Here is a 25,071-nt window from a genome sequence, read left to right on the forward strand (position 1 = left end):
GAGCAGGACAGCCTCAGAGAGCTTTTGTTTAGGATCAGTACCCAAGGCAGTAAAAACATTGCTTTTCTTTTTTTTCTTTTTTTCCTCTTTCTTTCTTTCTTTCTTTCTTTCTTTCTTTCTTTCTTTCTTTCTTTCTTTCTTTCTTTCTTAGGGGGTGGTAAGAAAATAACACTTCCATGGATATTAAAAAATAATCAATGTACAGAAAGTGAGCATGAGGACTCATGGTTAAGTGTCTGTCAAGTGAGCATGAAGACTTGAAGTTAGATTGCCAGAACCCAAGTTTTTGTTTTGTTTTGGTTGGTTGGTCTTGTTTTTTCACACGCTGGGCAGACAGCATGTGCCTACAATCTCAGTATGGGAGAATGGAGACGGGTGGGCCACTGAAGTTCACTGAATCGCCAGCCTGGCAGGACCAGTGAGCTTCAGGTCCAGTGAGAGACCCTATATTAAAAAAAAAAATGATGGAAAGATACCAAAATTGACTTCTGGCCTCCATGTAAACACACATATACATAAGATACATATGAACATGCCCCATGCTAACAAATGCATATGCTGTACCACACATACCTACACAGAAAAAACAAAAAGCAAAGAATGAATATAAACCCACAAAACTGAAGGACATATTTCCAAGTAATGTGTTTGAAAAGGGACTTATATCCAGTATGTATCAAGCTCTTAAAACTCAAATAATAATCACATAAAAAGTACTTGGCATCACAGCAGCCATTAGGGTCTTTTTCTTTTTGACACTAGGGAAAACCGAGGGTCTCTCATATGCTAGGCCTTTATTCCCTTACTAATGAGCTACAGCCCAGCCCAGGAAAAAAAACAAAACAAAACAACAACAACAACAAAAACTGGGCCCTCAGACCCAGATCTTATCTGACTGGGCTCTTGATCTAGTTAGCAATGTGATAAGTAGCAGGGAAATTGTTTCCAGAACTGTTAAGGTCAGAGACTGGCCCTGGCCACCCTCCTAACCTGACTCAGTCACCTGTCCACAACAGAGCAGTTATAATGGTAATGAAGAGGAGAAGATTTAAGTAGTGCGACCATAAATAAAAACTCTGTGGACTCTGTGTCCAACTTCAGGGTCTTGACAGGAGATTTCAGCTTTACTAGAGGGGTAAAGCCAGGCAGCGCTTAGCAGGCCTGGCTTCCATGTGTTCCTGCTTTTAGCATGCTCTGGTCTCTCCTGCCTGTCCTCTGACAAGTCAGGTTATGAAATCTCCTCCTGGGAGACAGGTTTCTCAGCTGGCTGGCACCAGGCTTCAGCCTTTCCTCCTTCTCTCAAGGTAACATTCTTGAGGAAATTCGATTTCTTTGGGGACTGTTATATCAATAATCTGATAGCCTAGGGGAATGTGGCAGGTGTGTCTTTAGAAGATCTTCATTCCTGCCAGGGTGTTTATAGCATGAGGAGAAAAGAGCCTAATTCTTGTCTGTCTCTTTTGGTGGTGCTGAGCCTCCACTAAGTATATCCCCAGCCTGAACTCTGACCGTTTATTCTAACTTTCATGCTGTGCTTGGAAGGCAAGGGAGACGAAGTGAGTAGGGCTGAGAGTGTTACAGGGAGGGAGAAGGATTGCAGGGAGAGAGGTGATGCTGGAGCCATCCTTGGTCCTGCCATTGTTGCTGAGCCTGGGAGAGTCCCGTATCCTTTCCAAGATGCTCAGATATCCTTTGCTATCCTAGCTTCATTGTGTGTGACTATGAAAGGCTAAGTGTTCCAGATGGTGTGTGATGGAGATCCGATTTTAGATGTGTCTGTTTTTGAGAGTAGATATACCTGTACAGTAGGTAGTAATGGTACTTGGAGCAAATTCAGTTCCCCAGTTCTCATCTGTGGTCAGTTTCGTCTGAGCTTTCTTCATAGTGATGAGCAGCCCATGGCAGCACATACAGTCTGTTTCGTTGGATGATCTTTTAGAGTACAGGAGGCTTTTGGAATTTAACTCATACATTAGCCTTATGGAAACTACTTAATTTCTGGTGGTAGTGAAAAGACAACAGTGAAAAAACCAGACAAGCCACAGATAAGGAACTGAAGAGGCTAGCACATCCTCTTTGCTTCCCTGAGATGAAGCTATCGAGCCTTTGAGGTGTTTGGGGAGGGAAACAACACCCTGCATTTAGAGGGAAATATTTGGGTGTATTGGATCCCTCTGTCCTTGGCCAAGAGTCTCTTGGGGACTTAAGGTTCTTAGGTTTGCTTTGAAACCTGTGATAGAATTCTTGAGTGTGCAGATTAACAATCTGAAGCAAAATGGCAGCTTGGGCTCCAAGTGGGGGTACTCTAGTAAAGAAATGGGGACTGCGTCGGTCACAGACTCCCTTGCTAGCCTTCCCTTGCCTTGACAGGTCCCAGGGGAAGAGGACACATTTAGTCCTGATGCAACTTGATGAGCTGGGTTAGATGGGAAGGGAGCTCCCCTTTTCTGAGAAAAAGGGGAGGGGAGAAGGAGAGAGGGTAGGACTGGGAAGGGGCTACAAGGATAGAAAGTGAATAAAATAAATAAATGAGAAAAAAAAAAAACAAGCTGAAACAAATTAAACAGCTCTTTAATAGAGTGACCTCATGAGAGCCTTGTTATAGAGCTGAGGTATCAGAGGATGTCTTCCTCTATCATCTGTCTGTCCATCTGTCTATGAGACAGGGTTTCTTTGTGTAGCTTTAGCTATCTTTGGAACTTTCTCTGTAGACCAGGCTGTCTTTGAGCTCAGAACTCAAGATATCCACCTGCCTCTGCCTCCCTAGTGCTGAGATTAAAGGCATGTGCCACCACTGCCTGGCTAGTTTTACTCATTTATTTGTTTCTAGACACAAAGTCTCTTGACTTTGGCCTTGAACTTGCTGTATATCGGAGGAAAACCTTGCACTTCTGTTCTTCCTGCCTCTGCCTTCCACATGTGAGGATTACAGGCATGCACTTCCATACCTAGTTCACGAAGTGCTGTGGATCAAACCCAGTTCTGCTAAGGAAGCATTTTACCAGCGGGAGGTACAACTCCAGCCTCAGCGTGGCCTAGTGATGTTCTCCGATGGTTTTCTGTGGAGTCTATACAGCTGGGCACCAGAAAGAACGCTGGGTCCAACGTAGTCTCTGTGTTGGAAGAAAAGGTTTATGTGACAAAATAACACTGAACAAAAGAACAGAGCCAGGAAGATACAGGGATGATTTGGAACCCGATGGAGGCTCTCCTAACAGTCAGGAGTCTGAGTAGGTCTACACTGAGTTGTAGTGTGTGCTGATTTCCATGATCAGAACAGCCACACTCCACCCAGGCTCAAGTTCCTGACTACTGTCAACTGATGTACTGAGTCTGTAAAGTCAGCAGCTGCTATTTGTGTGTGCAGGTGCGGAGCCTGCTTGCTTCCAAAGGCACTGCCGAACGAGACAGCAGGTAACAGATAAGTTATGCAAGTTATGCCCGAATACGAAGGGTGGGGTGCCAAGCAATGAGATTGCTATGTAGAATAAGACCAAACTGGAATGCTTAGAGCACACACATAACCCCTACCCCAGGAAACAGGGTGTTCAGCAGGAGCCAGAATAATGTCAGCCTTCAGGGCAGGAGCTCTGGCAGCAATGGGTAACAGGTTATTACAGGGTGTTATCTGCAGTTCAGGTTCATTGGCAAGCCCTGGATATGCTGAGCAATGTAACCTAGGCAGCATAAGGTTATTGGTGGTGTGGCCAGGCCTACAGGTCTATGAATCCATGGACTAGTTTAAAAGGAAAGGTGTGGTAACAGGAAGGTGTGTTTGTTTACAGTTTGGCCAAGCTGGGAACAAAGACTCCAACTTTCTACCTTCCCTATAGCAGTTGCAGTGAGCACTCTATGCCAGAAACGGATGGGGACATCTGTATCTTTTTCTCAGTGTCAGAATTTTTTGAACAACAGTAAACTCACAAGGTGCAGTGGTTTTGCTAGCAGCAGTTGCCAAGAGTCCCGGCATTCCCTGAGCTGGCTGAGGCAAACACGTATCACAAAGCAAATATACGTTATCTCTATCTACATATGTAATATACTTAGGTGTATAATTAGGCTACAAAATAGCTACATAGGGTTAAAACGGTCTCTGCAGAATCCCAGGAGTTTCAAAGAGGCCTACCAGTGGCCGAAGTCGAGGAGGATAGGCATGCAAAGAGCCTTTGGGAGTCCACAGAACACGTGCCATTTGTAAACTAATGAAACCTGTTGGTTGCAGTCCTCCGTGTCGAGGCTTGAGCTGAACTGATGCTGGAGGTGGTAGTGGCAGAGGGTAGGGCCAGATCCAGATGAACGTTTGTGGTGATAGACAAAGAGCAGGCGCAGGCAGCAGGACAAAGAGGACAGGACAGACAGCAGTTCCAAGTAGGCCACATCAGGGGCATTGCTTGGTCTGAGCTGAAGTCCCTGGAGTCAGGGAGTCGTCTGCTTGTTGGTTCATGAATACACACACTGGTGGTCACATGACCTGGTCGGTGGACGCCATCACCAGTGCAGTGTTGTGTGTCTTCCGCTTTAGAGGGTGGAGGTGGGAAAGTTACATCCTTTCCTCAGGCTAATGCCTGGTAAGTCCTCGGGCTTGGTTTACCTCACGTGATTTAAATACTCCCATGTGCTCCTATACCCCCAGGTCATCCCTACATGTTTACAGAGGAGCGCTCCTCTCCCAGGCGTAAGTCCTTTATCAGTCTGTGCCACATGGGGATGCCAGACAGATGGTGCCATTTCTGTGTCCAGCAAAGTGCAGAGTCATCCTTTCTCCACTGAACAGACTCAGATGCTGCTAGTGAAATGTAGTCTCTCAGGGTGTGACAGCTAATAGACAATTTAGAGTGACTGCAGGCACCCCATTGGCCGATGTCAACATCAGTGGTTATAGTTCTATGGAAAAGATAAGACAAAAGCCTGTAAAAAAAATGCACATGGTAATTTAATGATGAGGCAGTGTGAGATCACTTCCTGCCAGGCAAGTTCTTCCTCTGGTTGTATTCTGACATCACGTCTTCTTAGGTACCCCAAGCATGGCATTGTCTGGGGCTGTGGTTTTAGGATCCCTATTTCAGCAGTCGGATTGCTGAACAGAGAGCACAGTGTTTCTCTGTGTAATATCTCCTTCCTGCCAGGGCTACAGCAGAGCGGCATCGTGACAGTGGGACTGATTAGAGCTATATTCAGAAAACATTGGCACGTTATGTAGAGGTGACTTGGTGGCTGCTTGGAAATCTTGAGAACGAAGGAAGGAACTGAGCAAAGAATCAAGCTAACAACGTAGTGGGTTACTGTTGTGGAAGAGTAGACCATGCAAATTCTTTCTCTCTCTCCTCCCTCCCTCCCTCCCTCCCTCCCACCCTCCCTCCCTCCCTCCCTCCCTCCCTCCCTCCCTCCCTCCCTCCCTTCCTTCCTTCCTTCCTTCCTTCTTTCTTTCTTCTCTCTCTCTCTCTTTCTTTCCTTGCTTTCTCTTCTTTCTTTATTTGAACAGAGGTTTTGCTTATGTAGCTCTGGCTGCCCTGGAACTTGCTGTGTAGACCAAGGTGATCTTGAACTTATAGTAGTCTACCTGCCTCTGCCTTCCAAGTGCTAAGATTAAAGGTGTGGCCCTTCCTAATGCTGCAACCCTTTAATACAATTCCTCATGTTACGGTAACCCCCAACCACAAAATTACTTTCATTGCTACTTCATAACTGTAATTTTGCTACTGTTATGAATCACAATGTGAATATCTGTGTTTTCCAGTGGTCTTAGGTGACCCCTGTGAAAGGGTCATTTTACCAACAAAGGGGTCTCAACCTAAAGATTGAGAACCGATAATACCTGACCAGGTGTTAATTCTTTTGTGGTGCTTGGGATCAAACCTTTATTAGTTACTTATCTCATCACTACCACAAAATACCCACAGAAAAGCAAGTTAATTGAGGGTTTGTTTTGGCTGATAGTTTTGTGGTTTTCTATGGTTTGAGGATACAGTCCATCCAGGTTGGAAGACGTCCTGGCAAGAGCATGAGGCATGTGGTCACCTCTGTAGTCAGGAAGCGGAGACAGACGGATGCTGATACTCAGCTAGTTTTCTCTTCTCCCTTTCCTGGTCTGTTTGGGAACTCGGCCCATGGGAGTTTCTGCCCATAATCAGGGTGGGTCTTCTGTCCCCAGTTATGCCTCTCTGGAAATGACCTCAGCAGTTTGTCAGAGGTGTGTCTCTAGATAACTGGAAATGCTGTCGGCTTGGCAATAAAGATTAACCATTGCAGAATGTGTGGTGCTCTACGTTCCCAGCCCTGTCTACACAAATTTGGGGAATTTATAGGCTAGAACCTGGACATGGTTGGAAATGTGGATCTGGAGTTTGAAAAAGACAGACGATGGATGGGAGACAGGGCCAAAGTGATCAGTACCCAGATAGAGTCAGTTCAACTCAAGTTAGCAAGCAGCAGGTGTGCCTTCATGCCAGCAAGCAGGCCATTATGAAGTTCATTGTTCTGCAAGGCAAGCAGGAATTGTGACACTAAATACAATAAAATACTGAGCTTTGTCAAATGCAAGCTTGTAAATCCAGTTACTCAGGAGACTGAGGCAGGAGGATTGAGAGCTCAAATTGGGGTTAGCAAGATGGCTCAGCAGTTTCAAAAGACCTCATATGTAAGCCTATGTATGACCAGAGCTCAACTCCTGGAACCCACGGTGGAAGGAAAGAACTGTCTCCTGAAAGTTGTCCTCTGACCTTGACGTAGTTCGGGTTATTATTGCTGTGAAGAAGCAACATGACCAAAAGCACGTTGTTGGGGAAACAGTTCATTTCACTCACAGTTCATCATCAAAATCATTGAGGGCAGAAACTCAAACAGAACAGGAACCTGGAGGCAGGAGCTGATTCAGCAGTCATGAAAGGGTGCTGCTTATTGGCTTGCTCCTCATGGTTTGCTCAGCCTGCTTTCTTATAGAACCCTGGACCAGAAGCCCAGGGATGGTAGCACCTACAATGGGCTGGGTCCTCCTCCATTAATCACCAATTAAGGCAATGCCCTACAGGCTTACCTGTAGCTCAGTCTCATGGAGGTATTTTCCTAGGTGATGGCTTTAATTTGTGTCAAGTTGACATAAAACCATCCGGCACAGAGTTTAAAATTGGAAAGTTCAAGGTTAAAGATGGCTTAGTGAGTTAAGAGTACTTGTTCTTCTCGAAGAGGACCTGGGTTAAGTCCCCAGCATCCAGGTTGGGTGGCTCACCTACTACTTAAGTTCTTAAAGATCAAGTGTTCTTCTTTTGGAATCCAAGAACATCTGCACTTACATATATGCACATCCCATGTACCCATACACAGGCTATTCTGTACATGTAATTTAAAATAAAAGTTTTAAAAGTTCAAGACTTTTTTGGGAAACTTAGTGAGAGAGACTATGCTTCAAAACAGAATAGTTTAAAAGAGGTGTGTGTGTGGACTGAGTAATGAGGGATTACTCAGTGGTAGAGCACTCACCTACTGCTTTAGAAGCCTTGGGATCAAGCACTAGTTCCACAACAAAATGAAACAGAATAAAAAATAGATCTTTGGAGACACCATTATTTAAGAAAACTCTGAGCCAGGTTTTTATCCCAGCGCTTGGGAGGCAGAGGCAGGGAGATCTCTGAGTTTGAGGCCAGCCTGCTCTACAGAGCAAATTCCAGGATAGCCACAACTACACAGAGAAACCCTGTCTCAATGCCCTGCCCTGTCCTCCCTCCAAAAACCAAACAAACCAAAGAAGCTCTGGGACAGAGATATAGAACCAATTTATAAGACACGTACATATACACAAAGTTCATGTTGGCCACACCTGTAATCCCAGCATTTGGGAGGCTGAGACAGAAAGATCCTGAGTTTGAGGCCAGCTTAGGCTACAAAGCTAGACCTTGTCTCAAAACTTGAAACAAGGTCTGGGAATGTGGCTCAGTTGATAGCCACCTTACATAGCATGGGCCATGGGATTACCAGCACTACAAAAACCAAGCATGGTGTACATCCCTGTAATTATAGCTCATGGGAGGTCGAGCAAGAGGATCAGAAGTTCAGGCCCATGTTTTTTTTTTTTCCTACGTGGTGAGTTTGAGGCCAGCTTGAACTACATGAAACCATCTCTCTCTCTCTCTCAAAAAAAAAATGACCCCCTCCCCCAGTGATAGATAGATAGATAGATCCATCAATCGATAGAGTCTTGTGGCACAATAAACAAGAGCCTGGAAAAATTAAAGGGAAAGAAACTTTGAGTAGCAGGTTGATAGATACTTGACTGAGTAGGCCATTGATGAACTTATTTTGGAGATGTGGGGCTGGAAGTCAGAATGTTGTCGGTCGCATGGTGAGGGAGCTGAAGAAGCAGGAGTGTTAATTGGACAGACAACTTCACAGAGATCAAGAGGGCAGTGGGTCAGAAGAAAGAAAGTGAAGACTTTAAGCATAGAAGGACTTGGTGTGCAGCTTGAGGAAGCTGTGACAGACAAGACACAGAAAAGAATGGTGTAAGATACAATCCTGAAAGAAGAAAGAAGATAGGACCTGAATAGCAAATGCAGGGTTGGTCTCCAGAGAGGTCTCACAAGTAAGCTTGTTTATAGGCAGCAGGCAGGAGGGTAGGCCTCACCCCATGGAGAATGTGATTTCCACTGGGGCAGTTCTACCTTAATCTTCCTTTATCCTCCCTGTTTTGTGCCCCTGCCCCCTTTCTTTTTTATCTCTGTAGTCCACGCCTGTCTGACACTGGTGATCTTTTTGTCCTTGACTCTTGAAGACTGTTGCTATAATCTTGGATCTACAGGCCTGGCTGAGTTCTGCTTTTAGTTCAAAGAATTTAGTGCATTTTCAGACTGCCTTCTTTCTGCCTTTCAGAAGCCAACCCATTATAGTTCATCCATCTATAATCCACTAATATATCCATGTTATGTCCATTTTTCCATCCATCCATCCATCCATCCATCCATCCATCCATCCATCCATCCATCTATCCAAGGGAAGATAGGCGATAGTTAATTCTTGAATAGGTAAGTAGCTAGACACAGAGGCCCTGAACTGATTCTTTGAATACTTTTCATTTAATCCAAGATGGCTTAATTCCCAGTTCTTGTCTGAAAGAATCCCTCTTTTGGCAGGGTTTATTCCTATTCCAGGCACAGGATTTTTTCTCCACGGGTATTTCAGAAGTCTGTCTGCTTCCATCTGATTCCTGCTGTCACTTAAAGTAGCCCAACCCACAAACTGTATCTTCCCCATCCAATTCAAGAAGGAAAAGGGGACCTGGCCCTGTTATACACCCTAAAAAATAGCATGAATGGAGGACTGCCTTTGCTTCAGTAAGTCTTGGCTGTGTGCTATGGATTGCAACCACTTTGTCTTGCAGTTCTGTACCTGACCTAGAAAGGGAGCAGAGATAGGATTGCTTACAGATGGCATTATCTGTCTATCTATCTATCTGTCTGTCTATCTCATGCCAACTTGCCATTTAAATCATGTTGTGCTCCAAGGTTCTATTTTGTTTTTGTTTTGACATATCTATTTCAAACTCATGTTTGACCCTTTTGCCTGAGGATCCTGAATGTTTATGTCTCCATGGGCACAGAATCCCTTTTGAAAGTTCTTACTATTGTATATGAAGAATGAAAAATGGTGTATGTGAGATTTAGACAATGATATGCTGGAGAGAAGAAACATGAGAGCCAGAGCTCTCAGCAGCTGCTGTGGCAAAGGAGATGGGAAGGGGAAGAAAGTGCCATTTTTCTGAGTTGGAAGTCAAGATGGGGCAGGTCCAGCAGGAAGGTTTGCAGCTTTCCTGAGGGCAGAGGCAGATGGGCAGGGTTGCGGGGATGAAGCTTTGTCATCTTACCACAGTGGGGTCTCTTTGATGCTTTCACACTCTCTTCCTATCTGTGCTAAGGTTGAAATGTGGGACCCCTACCCACAACCAGAAACACATCTCTCCACCACTGTTCTCCCGTCCTTCTCTAGCCTACAATAAAGTCATGGAAGTTGAGTGCTAACAGCAATCGAAATTAAACCTGTCCTTCAAGCTGATCCTGTAGCACATGCCTTTAATCCCAGGCAGAGGCAGAGGCAGGGAAATCTCCATAAGTTCAACACCAGCCTGTTCTATATAACCAGTTCCAGGACAGCCAGGGTTACATAGTGAAACCCCGTCTTAAACCCCCGTCTCCCCAAATCTGCACTTAAAAGTATACTTAGACATGAGACTGTCTCAAAACAAACCCACCCCAAATAATAACCGTAATAAAAGTCCATAAATATGGTCAGATTTTGATGCAGAAAAATGATTTTTTTTTATCCAAGTATGTATTTTGCTATAATTAGTTCAGAAGAGCAGAATGTGATAAGAGGAATGAAAAAGATGCTAGACAGAAAGAAGTGAACATGCTAGAAAAATTGAACCACTGACATAGAAGCTAGACCATCAGACAGGAGAAGAGCAGTGAAGCAGGCTGGGAGCTGTAGTGGAGTCGTCAGACAGGGGCTCATGTTGCAGCTTACTAAGATATTTATGTGGCTGAGCATCACGCAGCAGGCTCTTCCCGGGCCACCTCTTCTCCCCTGGGATCCACGAGTGCTAACTGCCTTATTTTTTATCACTTAGATAAAACATCCTGACCAGCAGGAACCTGGGGAGGAAAAGGTTTACTTCAGCTTCTAGTTTATAGTCCATCATCAAGGGAAGTCAGGGCAGGGACTGCAGGGGCCCTCGAGGAAGACTGCTTACTGGCTTACTCCTGTTGGCTTGCTCAATCCACTTTCTTACAGCATCCAAGACCACTGCCCAGGCTAGTACTGGCCACAGTGAGCTGGGGCCTCCCACATTAATCATCAATCAAGGAAAAAAAAAAAAATGTAGCAACGCTAATCTGGTGAAGGCAGTTTTCTCAATTAAGGTTCTGTCCTATGAAATGATTCTAGCTTGTATCAACTTGAGATAACAGCTAGCCAGCACACATATGTAAAAGTTTTCTGGAGATAATTTGTTTATAACATTTATCCAACAGTTTCACAGCATGGTTATCAGACTTTTTGTTTTGCGTTTTATTTTATTTTTGAGAGAGAGTCTCACTGTAGCCCAGGCTGGCCTCAGACTATGTATCAGAGGATAACCTTGGACTGCTGATCTCCTGCTTCACCTCCCAGGTGCTGGGATTACACGGCCACCACCAACTTCTGATGGTTGCTAGTGTTAACAGGGGAAAGCTGTGGTATAGAGGGTCTTAGTAATTGACCCAGAGTTCCAAGACTTAGGTACGAGCTGGGATTTTGCCATAGTGGCTCTGGAGTTGACACCGTTGGCTTCTGTACAATGGTCCTGTCGCTTTCAGAGTGACCGTCTCTCTATAAATATGTGTATCAATCTATCACTGATCATTTCACACATGTACACGGCATCCACCCCAGATTCCCTTTCTACTCCCTTAAGGCACTTCCAGCCTGTCCCTCTTCCCACTCCTGTCCTCTCTTCTGTTTCTAACTTGCTGAGTCAAGTTAGTTCTGCCCGTTGGAGCGATGACTGATGTTGTTCAGGTAGTTACAGCTGCAGTGAGTTTGTGGGCACAGTGGCCACACCATGTCCTGAAAACAGCATTCATAGCCCTCCTCCCTGTCATCAGCTCTCCCACCCTTTCTGCCCTCTCTTCTATGATGTTCCTTTAGCTTTTGGGAAGCGCAGGGTAGGATTGGGGAACATGATATAGATGTTAATTTAAGGCTGAGCACCAAATTGAAGGGTTTATTGGCATCCACCTCCCCCACCGTCTGCCCCTTTGCCTCCTCTTTGATGCTCTGCCTTTTCGAGCAGTAGGCATTTGCTGCCCAACCCTTTTGAACCTGGCTTTAGCACTTTTCCTAGTTGCTCATATCTTACCTTCTGCCCAACTCAGTTCAGGCTGGTGGTGCAGTCTGAAATTCCAGGTCCTTCAGAGTGGGCTACAGACAGAGTTCAGGCGATTTAGTGAGACCCTGTCTCCGAAAGAGAGTTTTAAAGAGGGCTAAAAATCATTTTGTCAGGGCTGGGGTATGGATTGGTGGTAGAGAACTTGTCTAGCACTCTTGGCGCCCTGGGTTTCACCCCTAGCACTGCAACAATAAAGTCTTGGAGCAAGTGCACAGGTTCTATGTAAAGACTACCCTTCACACCGGGTGTGAAGCCCGGTGTGGTGGCACACATCTGTAATCTCACTGGAGGCTGAGGGGACGGATCTCTGTGAGTTCACAGCCAGCTTGGTCTACAAAGTGAGTCCAGGACAGCCAGGGCTACACAGAGAAACCCTGTCTTGAAAAAGCAAAAAACCAAAAGCAAAACAAACAAACAAACAAAAAAAAAAAAAAAAAAAAAAGAAAGGATGTGCAAGTAGGTAACGGAGCAAGAGAGAAAGAGGGAAGGAGAAAATGCTGTGAAAGTGAATGCAGTTTGTTGTCCTGTTCTAAGTGCCTCGTGACCTCTCTAGTCCAGAACTCAACTATCACCAGCCATCCTGGAATACTAAGTGAAGACCCTATTTCAGAAAAGCAAAATGAGCCAGGTGTTCATGCCTGCCTTTATTCCCAGCACTCAGTGGCAAAAGCAGGTGGAGCTCTGGGAGGGTCTGAGGCCAGCCTGGTCTGGCAAAGCAAGTTCACAGCCTGGGGGAAGGAAGACAAAGAGTGAGACTCTTGTGTTCTCTTTCACTCACTCTCACTCTCTCATTCTCTCTCTCTCTCTCACACACACTTATATACATGCTTGGACACACGTACACACTGTTCTCGCTCAGAAGAAAGTAAGGCAAACAATCCATATGCGTCGGTGAGCATCACGCTGGGTACCTGTCTGGAGCTAACTGTTGACAGCGCTCCACTTTCTTCCCCGCAACCCTGCAGAGTAAACTGATCCATTCCCTGGGACTGAGCCACCATCTGATCGCACTGAATTTCATCATCATCTCTTTGGGCAAGAAAAGTGCAAGGTCTTCTCCGAGAGTGAAGGTGACAGACACTGAGTTTGACGGGGTGGAAGTCCGAGTGTTCGAAGGTTCTCCGAAACCCGATGAGCCGCTGCGGCGCAGTGTGGTCTACATCCACGGAGGAGGTTGGGCCTTGGCAAGTGCAAGTAAGTCACCCCCAGGTGCTTCCGTGTGCTTGGCTCTGCGAGGGGCTGGAAGCACTGTTTAAGAATGGGAAGCTTGGGCCGCGTTCTCCGGGACCATCCTGGTCTCTACCGTCATCCTGACCACGGCAGCAGTGCCGCTTTCGTTTATATGATTGTGGTCTGGAAAGGTTTTGCATATTGGGCCCTTCCCTTTCTCGCCCCCCCCCCCCCCGGCCTTCATTTTTTCCTGTTTGCAGCACTGGAGGTTGGAAGTATTACACCGTGCACGTAAGACCAACGGCTCTACCGCTGGGCGGCAGCCCCAGCCCTTGTTGATTTCCTTCTTAGCCCTGGCATTTTGCTTTGAAAATATTTTTCTGAGCTGGGAATGTAGCTTAGATGGCAGAGTGTTGTCCAGCGTGCACAGCCTCCTCGATTTGAAGCTCTCAGTTTGATCCGCAGCGCTCCATAAACCAGATTTGAGTCCCCTCTCTAGGAAATGCTAAAACTTCCTGAAATTCTGTTTCTTCTCTGTTGGCTTCAAGAAACTGCTGAATTCTTCACGTTGCTGATTTTCCTGAATCACAGCAAATGAGGATGTTAAAAGTATAAAAATCTTATAATTCTAAGGAGAAAACTGCTAATTTGCTGTGATTTGTTTTGATAGGGTGTATTTGAAGAGCTTTAAAATCAGAATTAATTTGATGTATTTCATATAGCCCATTATGAAGTTAAAAACATTCAAAAGTAACCCAATACTGATTTCCTGTTAGTCACAGTAATTACATTTTATTATAAAATAGACTTAACTTGAGTGTATCTATTTGATCACTTTTCAGTCTTTCTTTCCCTCCCTTTCTAAGCCTTCCTGTCTCTCTTCCTCCCTCTGCCTCTTCTTTTCTCCTTCTTCCCTCCTTCCCTTCTTTCTTCCTTCCACGTCCTCTAACCCCTTCCTCTCTTTTGGTTTTTGACACTCTCATGTATCTTAGAATGGTGTCCATGTTAGCCTTAAACTCCAGCCCTCCTGCCTCTACCTTCCGGTACTGAGATTAGAAGCAGGTGCTACCACTCCTGGCTCACAAGCATTTTTTTCAGTGTTTGTTGCTATTATTACATTAGTCTAAAAACAATCTAGACTCAGAAGTGTGTAAGAGCGGACAACCTAAATGGCCACTTTTGTAGTGATGCATTCTTGTCTCTTAGAAATCAGCTACTACGACCAGCTGTGCACAGTAATGGCCGAGGAGCTGAACGCCGTCATTGTTTCAATCGAGTGAGTACTTACCAATGGTCACCAGTGTTAAGATTTTTATTTTGTATTTATGTGTGTGGGTATGTGCACATGCCAGAATAGCGTGTCAGGTCCCTGGAGCTGGAGTTTCAGGGGTTTGTGGGCTGCCTATTGTGGGTGCTTGGTATAAAACTCTGGTCCTTTGAGAGAGCGGCAAGTGCCCTTAACCGCTGAGCCTTCTTTCCAGCCTCTTCTTAATTTTTATTATGAAGAAATTCTAAGTAAGAGTCTAGTAACTTTGTAATAAAAATAAAATATAATGTTAAATGTTGGGATTACAGGTATGTGTCACCTTGCCTGTTTACTTAATATTTTTGAACTGTTATTACTTACTTTATCTTAAATGTTTATGCATTTGCCGTTTGTCTGCAGTGCCAGAGACTCAATCCAGCATCTCATATACACCCGAGCTGTAGTCCCAGGTGCCTTTTTTAATGTAGTTTTACTTTAACTTTGATAGTAACATTTTAAAACCAAAAACAATTGGGATTTTAAAGAGAATCTTGTTTGCAGCCAGTGCTATTTTCTGTCCGTTTCTGTGACTCCTGGAGATAGCTAGCACTGTGCTCAGTACCACGTAACTGTCAGAAAACGTTGTGCTAGGCCTGTCTCCGCTGGCTCTCCTGTAAGCTGTTTCTTGAGCGACTATGAAGTGTCTGAATAGTTTGATGGCTGTTGCTGTGGTAATGACACAGCTCCTCTCTGTCTCATGCCAGCATTGTCCCAGGGCTTTCAGTCCTTATCTCTCACTTATATCTTCCTTCAGATTTCCCCTGTTATGAAGGCCTTTCTTGTTAGCTCCATGGGAAAGTCCAGCCACTTTTCTGTTTTATTATATCTCTAAAGCCATCCTCCACGTTTGGCAGGCCATACATGTTTGCAGTAGGAATTAATGCATGTGGGGATGTTTGGGACTTTTGTCCATTGCTTGAATCAGTTGTGCTCAGAAACGTCTTGGTTGTTAGCTGTGTGAGGAGTGCATGAAGAGTCTAAGTTTCTGAATCCTCATGTAAATCACCCAGGCATGGTGGTTTATGTCTGTAATCCTAGCATTTGGCTAAAGACAGGAGAGTTGCTACAAGTTCAAGGCCAGTCTGGACTGTGTAATACCGAGTAAGGTCCTTTGTTTCAAAACAAAATTAAAAAACAAACCAAGGGTATGGAGGCCTCCTCCCCACATACACATACATAAAAAAAGACCACCCGTGGTCATGCATGCTATAATTACAGTGCTGAGAAGGAGACTAGGGGATCCCAGAGCCTTGCTGGTAATTCAGTCTAGCCGAGTTGCTGAGCCCCAGGTTCACTGAGAGACCTTGTCTTAAAAAATAAGTAGCAATAGGTTGGAGAGATGGCTGAGCACTGCCTGCTCTTCTAGAGGACCCAGGTTCAGTTCCCAGCACCCACATGGCAGCTCAGAACTGTCTGTAACTCCTGTTCCAGGGGATCTGACACCCTCACACAGACATGCTTGGAGTCAAAACACCAATGTGCATAAAGTAAAGTAAAATAAAATAATTAATAAGTAGCAAACAATAGAGAAAACACGCAGTGTTAACCTCTGGCCTCCTCACACACCGGAGCAGGAACCAGCACACGTGGATTGTTAACTTCCCTCCCTTCCTCCCCCCTTCCCCCACAAGATAGGTCTTTGACTATTTTCTTCACAGAAGTGAATCATCTATGTGAGGTCAAATGGCTAAGTACATGGGTGCAGGACTGACTCCAGGTTAGACATTGTAGATGACCCCCATGCCTTACTGATTATCAAGCCAGGATTGGAGGAAGCTGATAATGCCAAGTGGCCAGACAGTGAAGGCACTGTCTGCTGATAAGACCCAGGCCCATCCAGTTCTCCCTTCCCCCTGCTTTCTTCCCATTTGTGGCTTACCTTCCTCTCACACTCCTGTAGCAATAGGTTGGAGAGATGGCTGAGTACTGCCTGCTCTTCTAGAGGACCCAGGTTCAGTTCCCAGCACCCACATGGCAGCTCAGAACTGTCTGTAACAGACATGAGGTCTAAGAGAATCCTCCTGCTGTTTGTGTGAAGAGCTGCTGTACTGAAGCTGCAGGCAGCCCCACCATACAAACAGAAACCTGGGGTGGGTCACGCAGTGTGGCTGAGGAGGCTGCCACCTCAGCAGATTTAGCTACAGTTGTTCTGCGTAGCTCCTAAGCTACGCGGTTAGGCTTTCTGGATCCATGAGGACTCATGGTAAATGAAGTTCAGCAATGCAGGAATAATCCAATAAACAACTGTAGGCCTGGGCCACTGGCCAGGGGACAGAAGGACACTGAAGGGGCCCAGCCCTAGAGCAAGGACCCAGAGTGTGGTGTTGAAGAAGCTTCATAGACCCTTCAGTGGTTTCTGCTAGCTGTAGAAACTCAAAGGCCTAGAGAAGGAAGGAAGTCAGGCTGGCCTCACTGGGTACCAAGAGGCTCTTGTTCACTGCAGGATCTTGTTTTCTTGAAGACCCTGGAACTTCAGTCTCAACAGTAGGCAACACTCGCTGAGCTCTTGCAACATGCCCTCCTTCTCTTGAGTCCAGGGACACAGGTGTTACTTCGGAGTCTGGGCTCATCAAAGAACGTGGTTGGGTGGATGAGATGTCTTCAAGCTTTTTAGCAAATGCTAAGACGCAGAAGCAGTTGTGTTCTTCTTAACTCCCCATTGTGCTGGCTCTGTATGATAGGCATCCAGAGGTTCATTCACTGCAGGGACACCTTCAGGCAGCTCACTGAGACTCATAAGCCACATGGGGGTAACAGTCCTTCCTGGGATCAGAAAACCAGAGCTCTTTGCATGGGTTCCCAGCACCTTATGTAAGGCTGTGCAGTAAACACTAAGTAGATTCATGCTGACTTGGAAAAAGGAACTGCCTAGAGATCAGTTTATATAGTTGGGATAAAAGGGCTTCTGCTGTTCTAGTAAGCCTGTCCAACCTGGGGCCAGCCCATGGGTTACATATGGCCCAGGGGAGTTATGACTATAGAATGAATCAAATATATTTATAGATGTCAACCTCCTGTCACAGTGAAACCCTGAAGCAGTGTTTCATTAAAATAAAATACTGAGCAGGTCTGCATGAATACTGCTACCGTAAAATGACAAAGGGTCAACTAACAAAATTTTCAGTGCACACCTGGAATTCAGAACACATTTATTATGGACGGAAATAATGAGGTGAGAAGGTTACAGCCCAGGCTAGCCTCAGAAAGCCTTTTATCCCATATTTTAGCTGAAAGATAGCCAGTATCATGTGTCGTACCTGAAGAGAACATCCAGACATCTAACTTGGGAGCATCGTTCTAACTGGCTCAGTTCTTTCCTTGTCATTCTATTCCATGAATACTGATTTAATTTCTCTCCTGGGCCAGAGTGTTAAGGCCTGGTGATACAGCAGGCCTTACAGTCTAAAAACTTTGCTCTAGTAGTTACAGTGTGATGAAGCAGTTGGTGAGCAGTGACAGGCATCTGTGGGCAAGACTGTGTATTCTTTGAAGGATCAGAAAAGGCACCCTTAAAAAAAGTGATATTTGGGGCTGGAGATACTTGCCTAGCATGTACGCAGCCCTGGCTTTGGTCCCCAGAAATGCATGGTGGTGTGATCCCAGCACTGAAGTCAGAGAAGTGGGAGAATCAGAAGTTCAGGCCATTCTTTCGACATAGCGACTTTGAGATCAGCCTGGGCTACATAAGATCCCGTCTTCAAGAAGCAAAAGGACAAAGCAAACAAACTTTTAAAAAAAGAGTGATGTCAGAACAGAGCTCCTTAAGGAAAAACTGGGACCTAAGTAGACAGAGCATCATGGTTCTGAAGTCTAGAGCGATGAGATAAAAGGGCCTTTGGAAAGAAAGAGATGATCCCACCTAAGAAAATGGGAATGAGGGCAGAGGATCCTGTGAGTCCAGGAACTCAGTAGAAGCTGGCTTCTGCCGCAGCCTCTCCTCTTGGCAGAGAGACTGTCTGCAGCAGGGTCCCCTGAGGGCGGGGAGTGGTGTCGTGTCTTTGCTTCATGAGGATTGGGCTTTGGTAAAGATTATATCTGTGGGAGCTGGTAGGCAAGGGCTGAGCAGCCTGGAAATGCAATTACCTCATGGGATATAAGCACCAAGAGTTGGATTTCCTACGTAGGCATTGCCTGTGCTGTCTGCAGGGGTCAGAGGACAGACCAAGAAGCTGACATACATACAGGCCTTTAGTTTTTAAAAAAAAGTCAGTAAAGCCAGGGCCTAATACTAAGTGCCTTCTATGAAACTTTGCAATTATCACATAGCAACTATACAATATGTATCTGGTAAATGAAAGGTATCTTATATCTAATCACATGGTTGTATTCTTATTTATATAGCCTAGGACCATCATGTTTTATATTCATAAAGTAGGGCATTTCCAACACTCTGCCATTTAACCTCTGCTTTGTCTAGTAAAACATAATACTAGGACCATAAGATGTAAGGGAGAAGAAGGATTCATGTGTTTCTTTCAGAGATCCAGTGTGAGATTATTTGTTAGTTGGGGTTGTCTAAAGGAACAGATCGGTAGAGTGGATATGTGTGTATGTACGTATGTATGTAAGAATGCATATGCAATGACTATTTATTAGAGTGGCTCAGAGGCTGTGGTTTGGGTGGTTTAACAGTGGCTGTCTCAACCAAGGTGAGTGTCACAGTAATAAGCCTTGCTATTCTTGGTTGTCAGTGCACATAGAATGCTGGGTAACATTACATTTCCAGGGGGTTTATCATGTACAGTCACTTTTTGTTGTCAAGAATGTTCAAGTTTTTGCTTTTAATTAAAATTTTTTTTTTCTGCATTTATACACCATTTTGCGTGCCTTAAACCACATAACATTTTGCCAAATGTCAGGTGAGAGCTTGAAGTTTTGCAGAGCTGGAGGCTCCTGTTGCTGATGATCTCACACAAGATGCTGATGTGCTGGGCTTTGATGCTCATTGAGGTATAAGCACTGGAGACTTCAGGGCCTTGTTTTTTTTTAAGCTACAAGCTTCCAAAGCCACAGTGCTTCTGTGGGACGCCGTGCAGTGCCCGTCTGCTTCGGTAGCTTTAGGTATATGGCAACCTGAAAAGCACACAGTGACTGCACTCTAAGTCTTTGTTCTTCCTCCCTCGAGTGGTAAGTGGAGCCATGGGGAGGCGATGCAGAAGCAGGCTGCTCTTGTTAAATGTGTGAGGCCCTAAGTTCCAACCCCTCACACACACACGTGCACATACACACGCACACACAAAGCAGCAAAAAGCTAGGAAGAGCAGCCCAACTCGAACCTCCCCACACAGAAAATAACAACACAAACTTAGAAGATGAGCTAACCTGTGCCTACTCAGCCACGTCTGCCCAGCCAGCATCAATCAACATTACAAAATCTAATTCCACAGAAAGAAGATCCTGTGGCTGCTTCCAAAAAAGTACTGTTTGATTTCTTTGCTGACGCTAAATAGCAAATCACTCCTTTCAAACGTTCTTCTTTAATGTATGTTGTCTCTGATTGCTCCTTAAATAAAAACCCAGTGGGGAAAGAGAAGCCCAGGCCTTTCTCTTAAAACATTCGGTGCTTTAGTGTTTCAGGTGGAAGGGAGTGGTTCAGAGAGATAAAGTATTCACTGTGCAAGAATGGAGGCCTAAGTGCCTGCCCCAGAACTAATTTAAACAGGAGAAAAGGACAATTGTTTAATCCCAATACAAGGGGGGTGGAGAAAACTAGATCCCCAGGGCTCAGTTGCCACCCGTCCTAGTCTACCCGGTGAGTTCCCGGCGACGAGAGACTGTCTCAAAAGCAAAGCAGCACCGAGGAATGCTAGCCAAGGTTGACCTCTGTCTACTACATATATGCTGCTTGTACCAGGAGACACGTGTGCACACAGCTGAGTTGCATTCGCAGTCAGTCGGGTCCCGTTGTTCATGCTGGGTCTTCTGGATCCCCCTCTGTAACTAAGATTCCACCAAGAGAGGGAGGTGGAATCCCACGGTTCCCTGGGTTGTCTAGGCTGGCGGAGTATCTTGGCTGGGGTTCAGGGAGAGCTTTGCCTCTGCACTGGGGGAGGCAGTTGAGATAAGCACCTGGAGCTGGGGCTGCTCAGGCGTCACAGATAGGTCTCAGGAAGGCACTTCCTTCTCACAGCCTTGGGGACCAAAGTTAAGACCTGATGCACTCCAGCCAAGTGTTCTGCCACTGAGCTGCTGTGAGCCCCCAGAAGTCTTTAGCTAGGACCCAGCATACTGGGAAATTCACGTTGTTTCAAAAAACTTCAGGCCTGGGCTCTGGCACTCAACCTCTGAGAAGTTGGTGGAGTCTCCAATGTCTGTCTAATCTTGAATCCCCACCCATGTGTGTTTGTATGCTTGTGAGTGCATGTGCGCATGTGGAGAGGTCAAAGGACAACCACAGGAGTCCTTTCTCAGGAGCTCTCCACTTCCTCCCTCTGAGACCGGTTCTGACACTGGCCTAGAACTCACGAAGCAGAGTAGGCTGGCTGGCCAGGAAGCCCAAAGACTCTGCCGGTCCCCACCTTTCCTCCACTTGGATTTGAAGCACATACCGTCACGTCTGGCTTGTTTTGTGGGTTCTGGGGATCAAAACCAGGCCCTCCTTGTGTACTCAAGGCAGGTGCTTTACCCACTGAGCTCTCTGCCTTTCCCTACCTTATTGAGACAGGATCTCATCCTGTAGCCAAGGTTAGCCTGTACCTCACCATACAGACCAGGCTGGCCTTATATTCACTACAGTCTTCTTGTCTCGGCCACTGAAGTGCTGGAGTTGCAGATAGGAGCCACCACATGTGGCTTATTGAGTATTATTTTCACCCAGTCCGTCAAGCCTTTGCTCTAATTTCCATGCTCCTTTGGTGAAGTGTTGGTGGTCAAGGTGGTGTCAATTCCCAGGAGGCCCATGTTGAAAGCAGAAGCAGCTTTTATTGATGGGGTCCTGCAGAGACTGATGCACCAACCCAGGACCATGCAGGGAGAGGACCTAGACCCCCTGCTCAGATGTAGCCCATGGGCAGCTGAGTCTCCATGTGGGTTTCCTTAGTAAGGGGAGCAGGGGCTGCCTCTGACATGGATTCTGTTGCCTGCTCTTTGATCACTTCTCCCTGTGTAGGTGCTCTTGTCAGGCCACAGAGGAAGAGGATGCAGGCAGTCCTGATAAGACTTGCTAGGCTTCGGTCAGATGGTAGGGGAGGAGGGCTCCCCCTTTCTGAGATTTAGGGGAGGAGGAGTGGGAAGAGAGACGAGGAAGGGGGCTACATTCGGGATATAAAGTGAATACATTATAAAAAATAAATTTAAATTAAAGAAAAAGAAAGCAGAAAGAGCAGGGGAGACTGGTCGCAAATGTCCATACCCAAACTGCACTTCCAAAAGAAGACAAAGAGCTGTTGATTCCCAGTCCTGCTATCTGACCTACCCTTCCTCCCTTTTTCCTCCCTCCTGCTTGCTTCTCTCTCTCTCTCTCTCTCTCTCTCTCTCTTTTTTTTTTTTAAACAGGCTCTCATGTAATCAAAGCTGGCTTTGAACTTGCTCTATAGTTAAGGACAACCCTGTACTTCTGACCTTCCTGCCTGTGCTTCTTGGGGGGCTGAGTTTATAGGCTTGTGCCACCACGCCTGGTTTTATGTGCACAAGGAATGGAACCCAAGGCCTCCTGCACAGTGGGCAAACCAGTCTCCATTCCCAGGCCTCACTGTATGTTCTTTTAATGAGAAGAACTCTGTTCAAGGAATGCATAGCTCATACCTCTGGGGTTATCTGTATCCAATACAGAGTGTGATATAACTATTAATTTATTTGAGATACCCCCCTACTGAAGATATAGGTTCTCCAAACTTGGAACCTTTTAAGGTTCCCACAATGAATTTGTTGAAGTTTTCTTTGGAGAGGAAAAAAAAAAAAAACTGAGACAGAAGTAGCTGGAAAGGCTTCGAGCCTTCTCTCTGTTGCTCTGAATCGAGCAGGAAGATGATTTCACTCTTGACTCACTCAACCTTTCACCCACCTGGCACAACCTGATGCAAACATTGTCCTCCTGCAGGCAACATGGCTTGCAGGCGATGTCATTTCTGAGGGACAGGCAATGCTTGTTCTGGCCTTGTTGGACAGTGATAGTCCAGATTATCAGTCTTTCTGCACCCCCTCCTCTCCCCGGTCACTGTCATAAATATTAAAGTAACTGTTAGGAGCTGGAGGTGGAATGCTTGCATTGCATAAAATTCTGGTTTTCATGCGAACAGGACTTGACCCGTGTCTGTAATTCTGGCACACAGGAGGTGGGGGCAGGGGGATCAGATGGTCAGGGTCATCCTCAGCTTCGTAGTTTGAGGCTGGTCTGGGCTACAAGAGACATTGCCTCAGCAAAACAAACGAAGCATTAGCTCACAGGGCCGGTGCCCAGTAGAACTCTTTGATAAACCATTCTGAACCTTTCTTTTCTCAAGACATTTGAGATGTCCGAGTTGAGGTGTATTGTGAGAGACCTTGGCTGCTAGGAAGGAGAGGGACTCAGAAAGTTACTGAAAGAAATAAATTTCAGTTAAAATTCAATTTAAATTCATTTCATTTAAAATGAAAGGTGGGGAACGTTTGATGAGGAAATCCAGGGGATGAGGAGGGATAGCAACGGGAAGTGGCCTGGTAGGGGTAGGGAGAGAGAGAAAGGAGCATGTGCAATGCGCTTCCAACATGTCCAACCTGGTGAGGCTCCGGGAGTCCTTGGGGATTTTTCTTCTAAAATAGATGCAGGAATTCACCTTACGGTACTGGAATTGGAATATTTGAGGGCAGGGCTCACACCTCAGTGTTTTTGAAAAACTGCCAGCAGGCAGAATTTAGAAGGAGTGTGTGTGTGTGTGTGTGTGTGTGTGTGTGTGTGTGTGTGTGTGTGTGTGTTATTGATCATATTTGTTTGTTTTGGACACTGTCTGCATTTATAGCTCTGACTAGGCCTGTATTTGTGATGGATCTCAGCTAGTCTTGAACTTGCAGCATCCTTCCTCCCCAGCCTCCCCAGCCTCCCCAGCTGGGAGGATTACATGTATGTAAAGAGGAGCACAGTGCAGGAGTTAAATGTGTGTGCAGATGATCACAATGCTGGAGTTACATGTGTGTAGATTACCACATCTGGTGAGGAAGAGAATATGTCTTATGTTGAGTAAGGTTTTTGTTTACGACATGCCACTCAGGTTGGCCTCAAGCTCACTCAATAGCTGAGGCTGGCTTTGAATTTCTGATCCTCCTGCCAGGATCACAGGTGTTGTGCCACCTCTCCTGACATCAAGAAAAGCATATTATTAATGTATCAGGAACATTGCTAACCCACCAAAATCATGAGATAGAGTCTGAGATGCCAAAAACCTAGTTTGAGGATTTACTGCTCAAATGAGGTATTGTGAACCTTCAGGGTTGAGGCTTTTGAAGACTACAGATATATTTTAGAATGGGAAGTAGGCATGGGTTTTAAAGTTGTTTTATCTGAGATTCGATTTCTGCAGTGTGTCCCACATCCTCTTTTGGTACATGCACCCACCCACACAAGCACAAACTTTATACTCAGGAACACACACACACAGATACACAAGATTCTAGCTTTGAATTGGGTGTGCTGGCACATCTAGTACTTTCCAGGGACATAACTTGGAGCTTGAGCAGCAGACAGTAGGTGCCCTCTCTGCATCCATCCTGCCCTTCCTCTCTTGGGCATCATATATACTAGGCAAGCCCTGTACCACTGAGCTCTCCATCCAGGCTTTTGCTCTGCTTTTTATTTTGAGACAGGCAGTTACTCAGGTTGGCTTTGAACTTACTGTTGACTTACTCCAGTCCCAAGTAGGTGGCATTATTGGCCTGTGCTGCTAGACCAAGCCATTTACTTTCTTTAGATGAGGCATCCGTAAGTGTCCTCCTGACTCTGTAAGTTGTCTGTGTCTGTGGATACATTCCAGACTTTGTTGGATGTCTCAGGTAAATCTTACCACATTGAAGTGACTGAAGTACTGCAGAATGTATTCATTCTCTGCTCTACAAAAGTAGTATCTTTTTTCTTTTTTTCTTTCTTTTCTTTTTTCTTTTTGTTTTTTCAAAGTAGGGTTTTTCTCTGTGGCCTTGGCTGTCCTGAACTCGCTTTGTACAGGCTAACCCGCCTGCCTCTGCATCTGAGAGTTCTGGGATTAAAGATGTGTGCCACCATCCCCGGCTGTAGTATCTTTTCTTACCAAGTAAAACTGATGGATATTTTATCTTCAGCAAACATGTGGGCATGGCGGTACACACTTTTGATCCCAGTGCTTAGGAGGCAGAGATAGGCAGTGATCTCTGTGAGTTCCAAGCCAGTCAGAGCTACACAGTTATTAGCCTTTGTCTTTAAACAAAAGGATTACACAGACATCAAAGCACAGGTTAGATTATGGATTTGTGTGGGGGCTGGCATACTGGTGATTGAATTCAGACTCACACATGCTTGGTTATTCTTCCCCTGAGGCAGATTCTTAATAAGTTAAGTTGCCCATTCTGGCCTTGAACTCACTTTAGAGCCCATCTTGAACTTTTGGGATTCCTTGCCTGGCCTCTGCTAGTTGGAACACAGGCCAGCACCACCAGGCTGGACTAGACTGTGGATCTTCGATGGCACCGTAGATGTTAGCATGATGCTCTGTCTGTTTTCAGGATTGTTTGTCATGTT

At 45.6% G+C, this 25,071-nt stretch overlaps 1 protein-coding gene across 1 annotated transcript in view; it reads left to right on the forward strand.

Annotated features, from left to right (window-relative positions):
• Window positions 1–25,071, forward strand: part of Nceh1 (neutral cholesterol ester hydrolase 1) — a 60,662-nt gene that overhangs the window by 26,983 nt on the left and 8,608 nt on the right. The window contains exons 2-3 of the mRNA XM_055626125.1: window positions 12,880–13,108; window positions 14,291–14,360. Of these exons, the coding sequence (XP_055482100.1) occupies window positions 12,880–13,108; window positions 14,291–14,360 (299 nt within the window). The remainder of the gene's footprint in view (window positions 1–12,879; window positions 13,109–14,290; window positions 14,361–25,071) is intronic.

This window comes from Psammomys obesus, unplaced genomic scaffold (assembly GCF_907164565.1).
Source record: "Psammomys obesus unplaced genomic scaffold, mPsaObe1.curated_primary_1811, whole genome shotgun sequence".
Classification (NCBI taxonomy): Eukaryota; Metazoa; Chordata; class Mammalia; order Rodentia; family Muridae; genus Psammomys; species Psammomys obesus.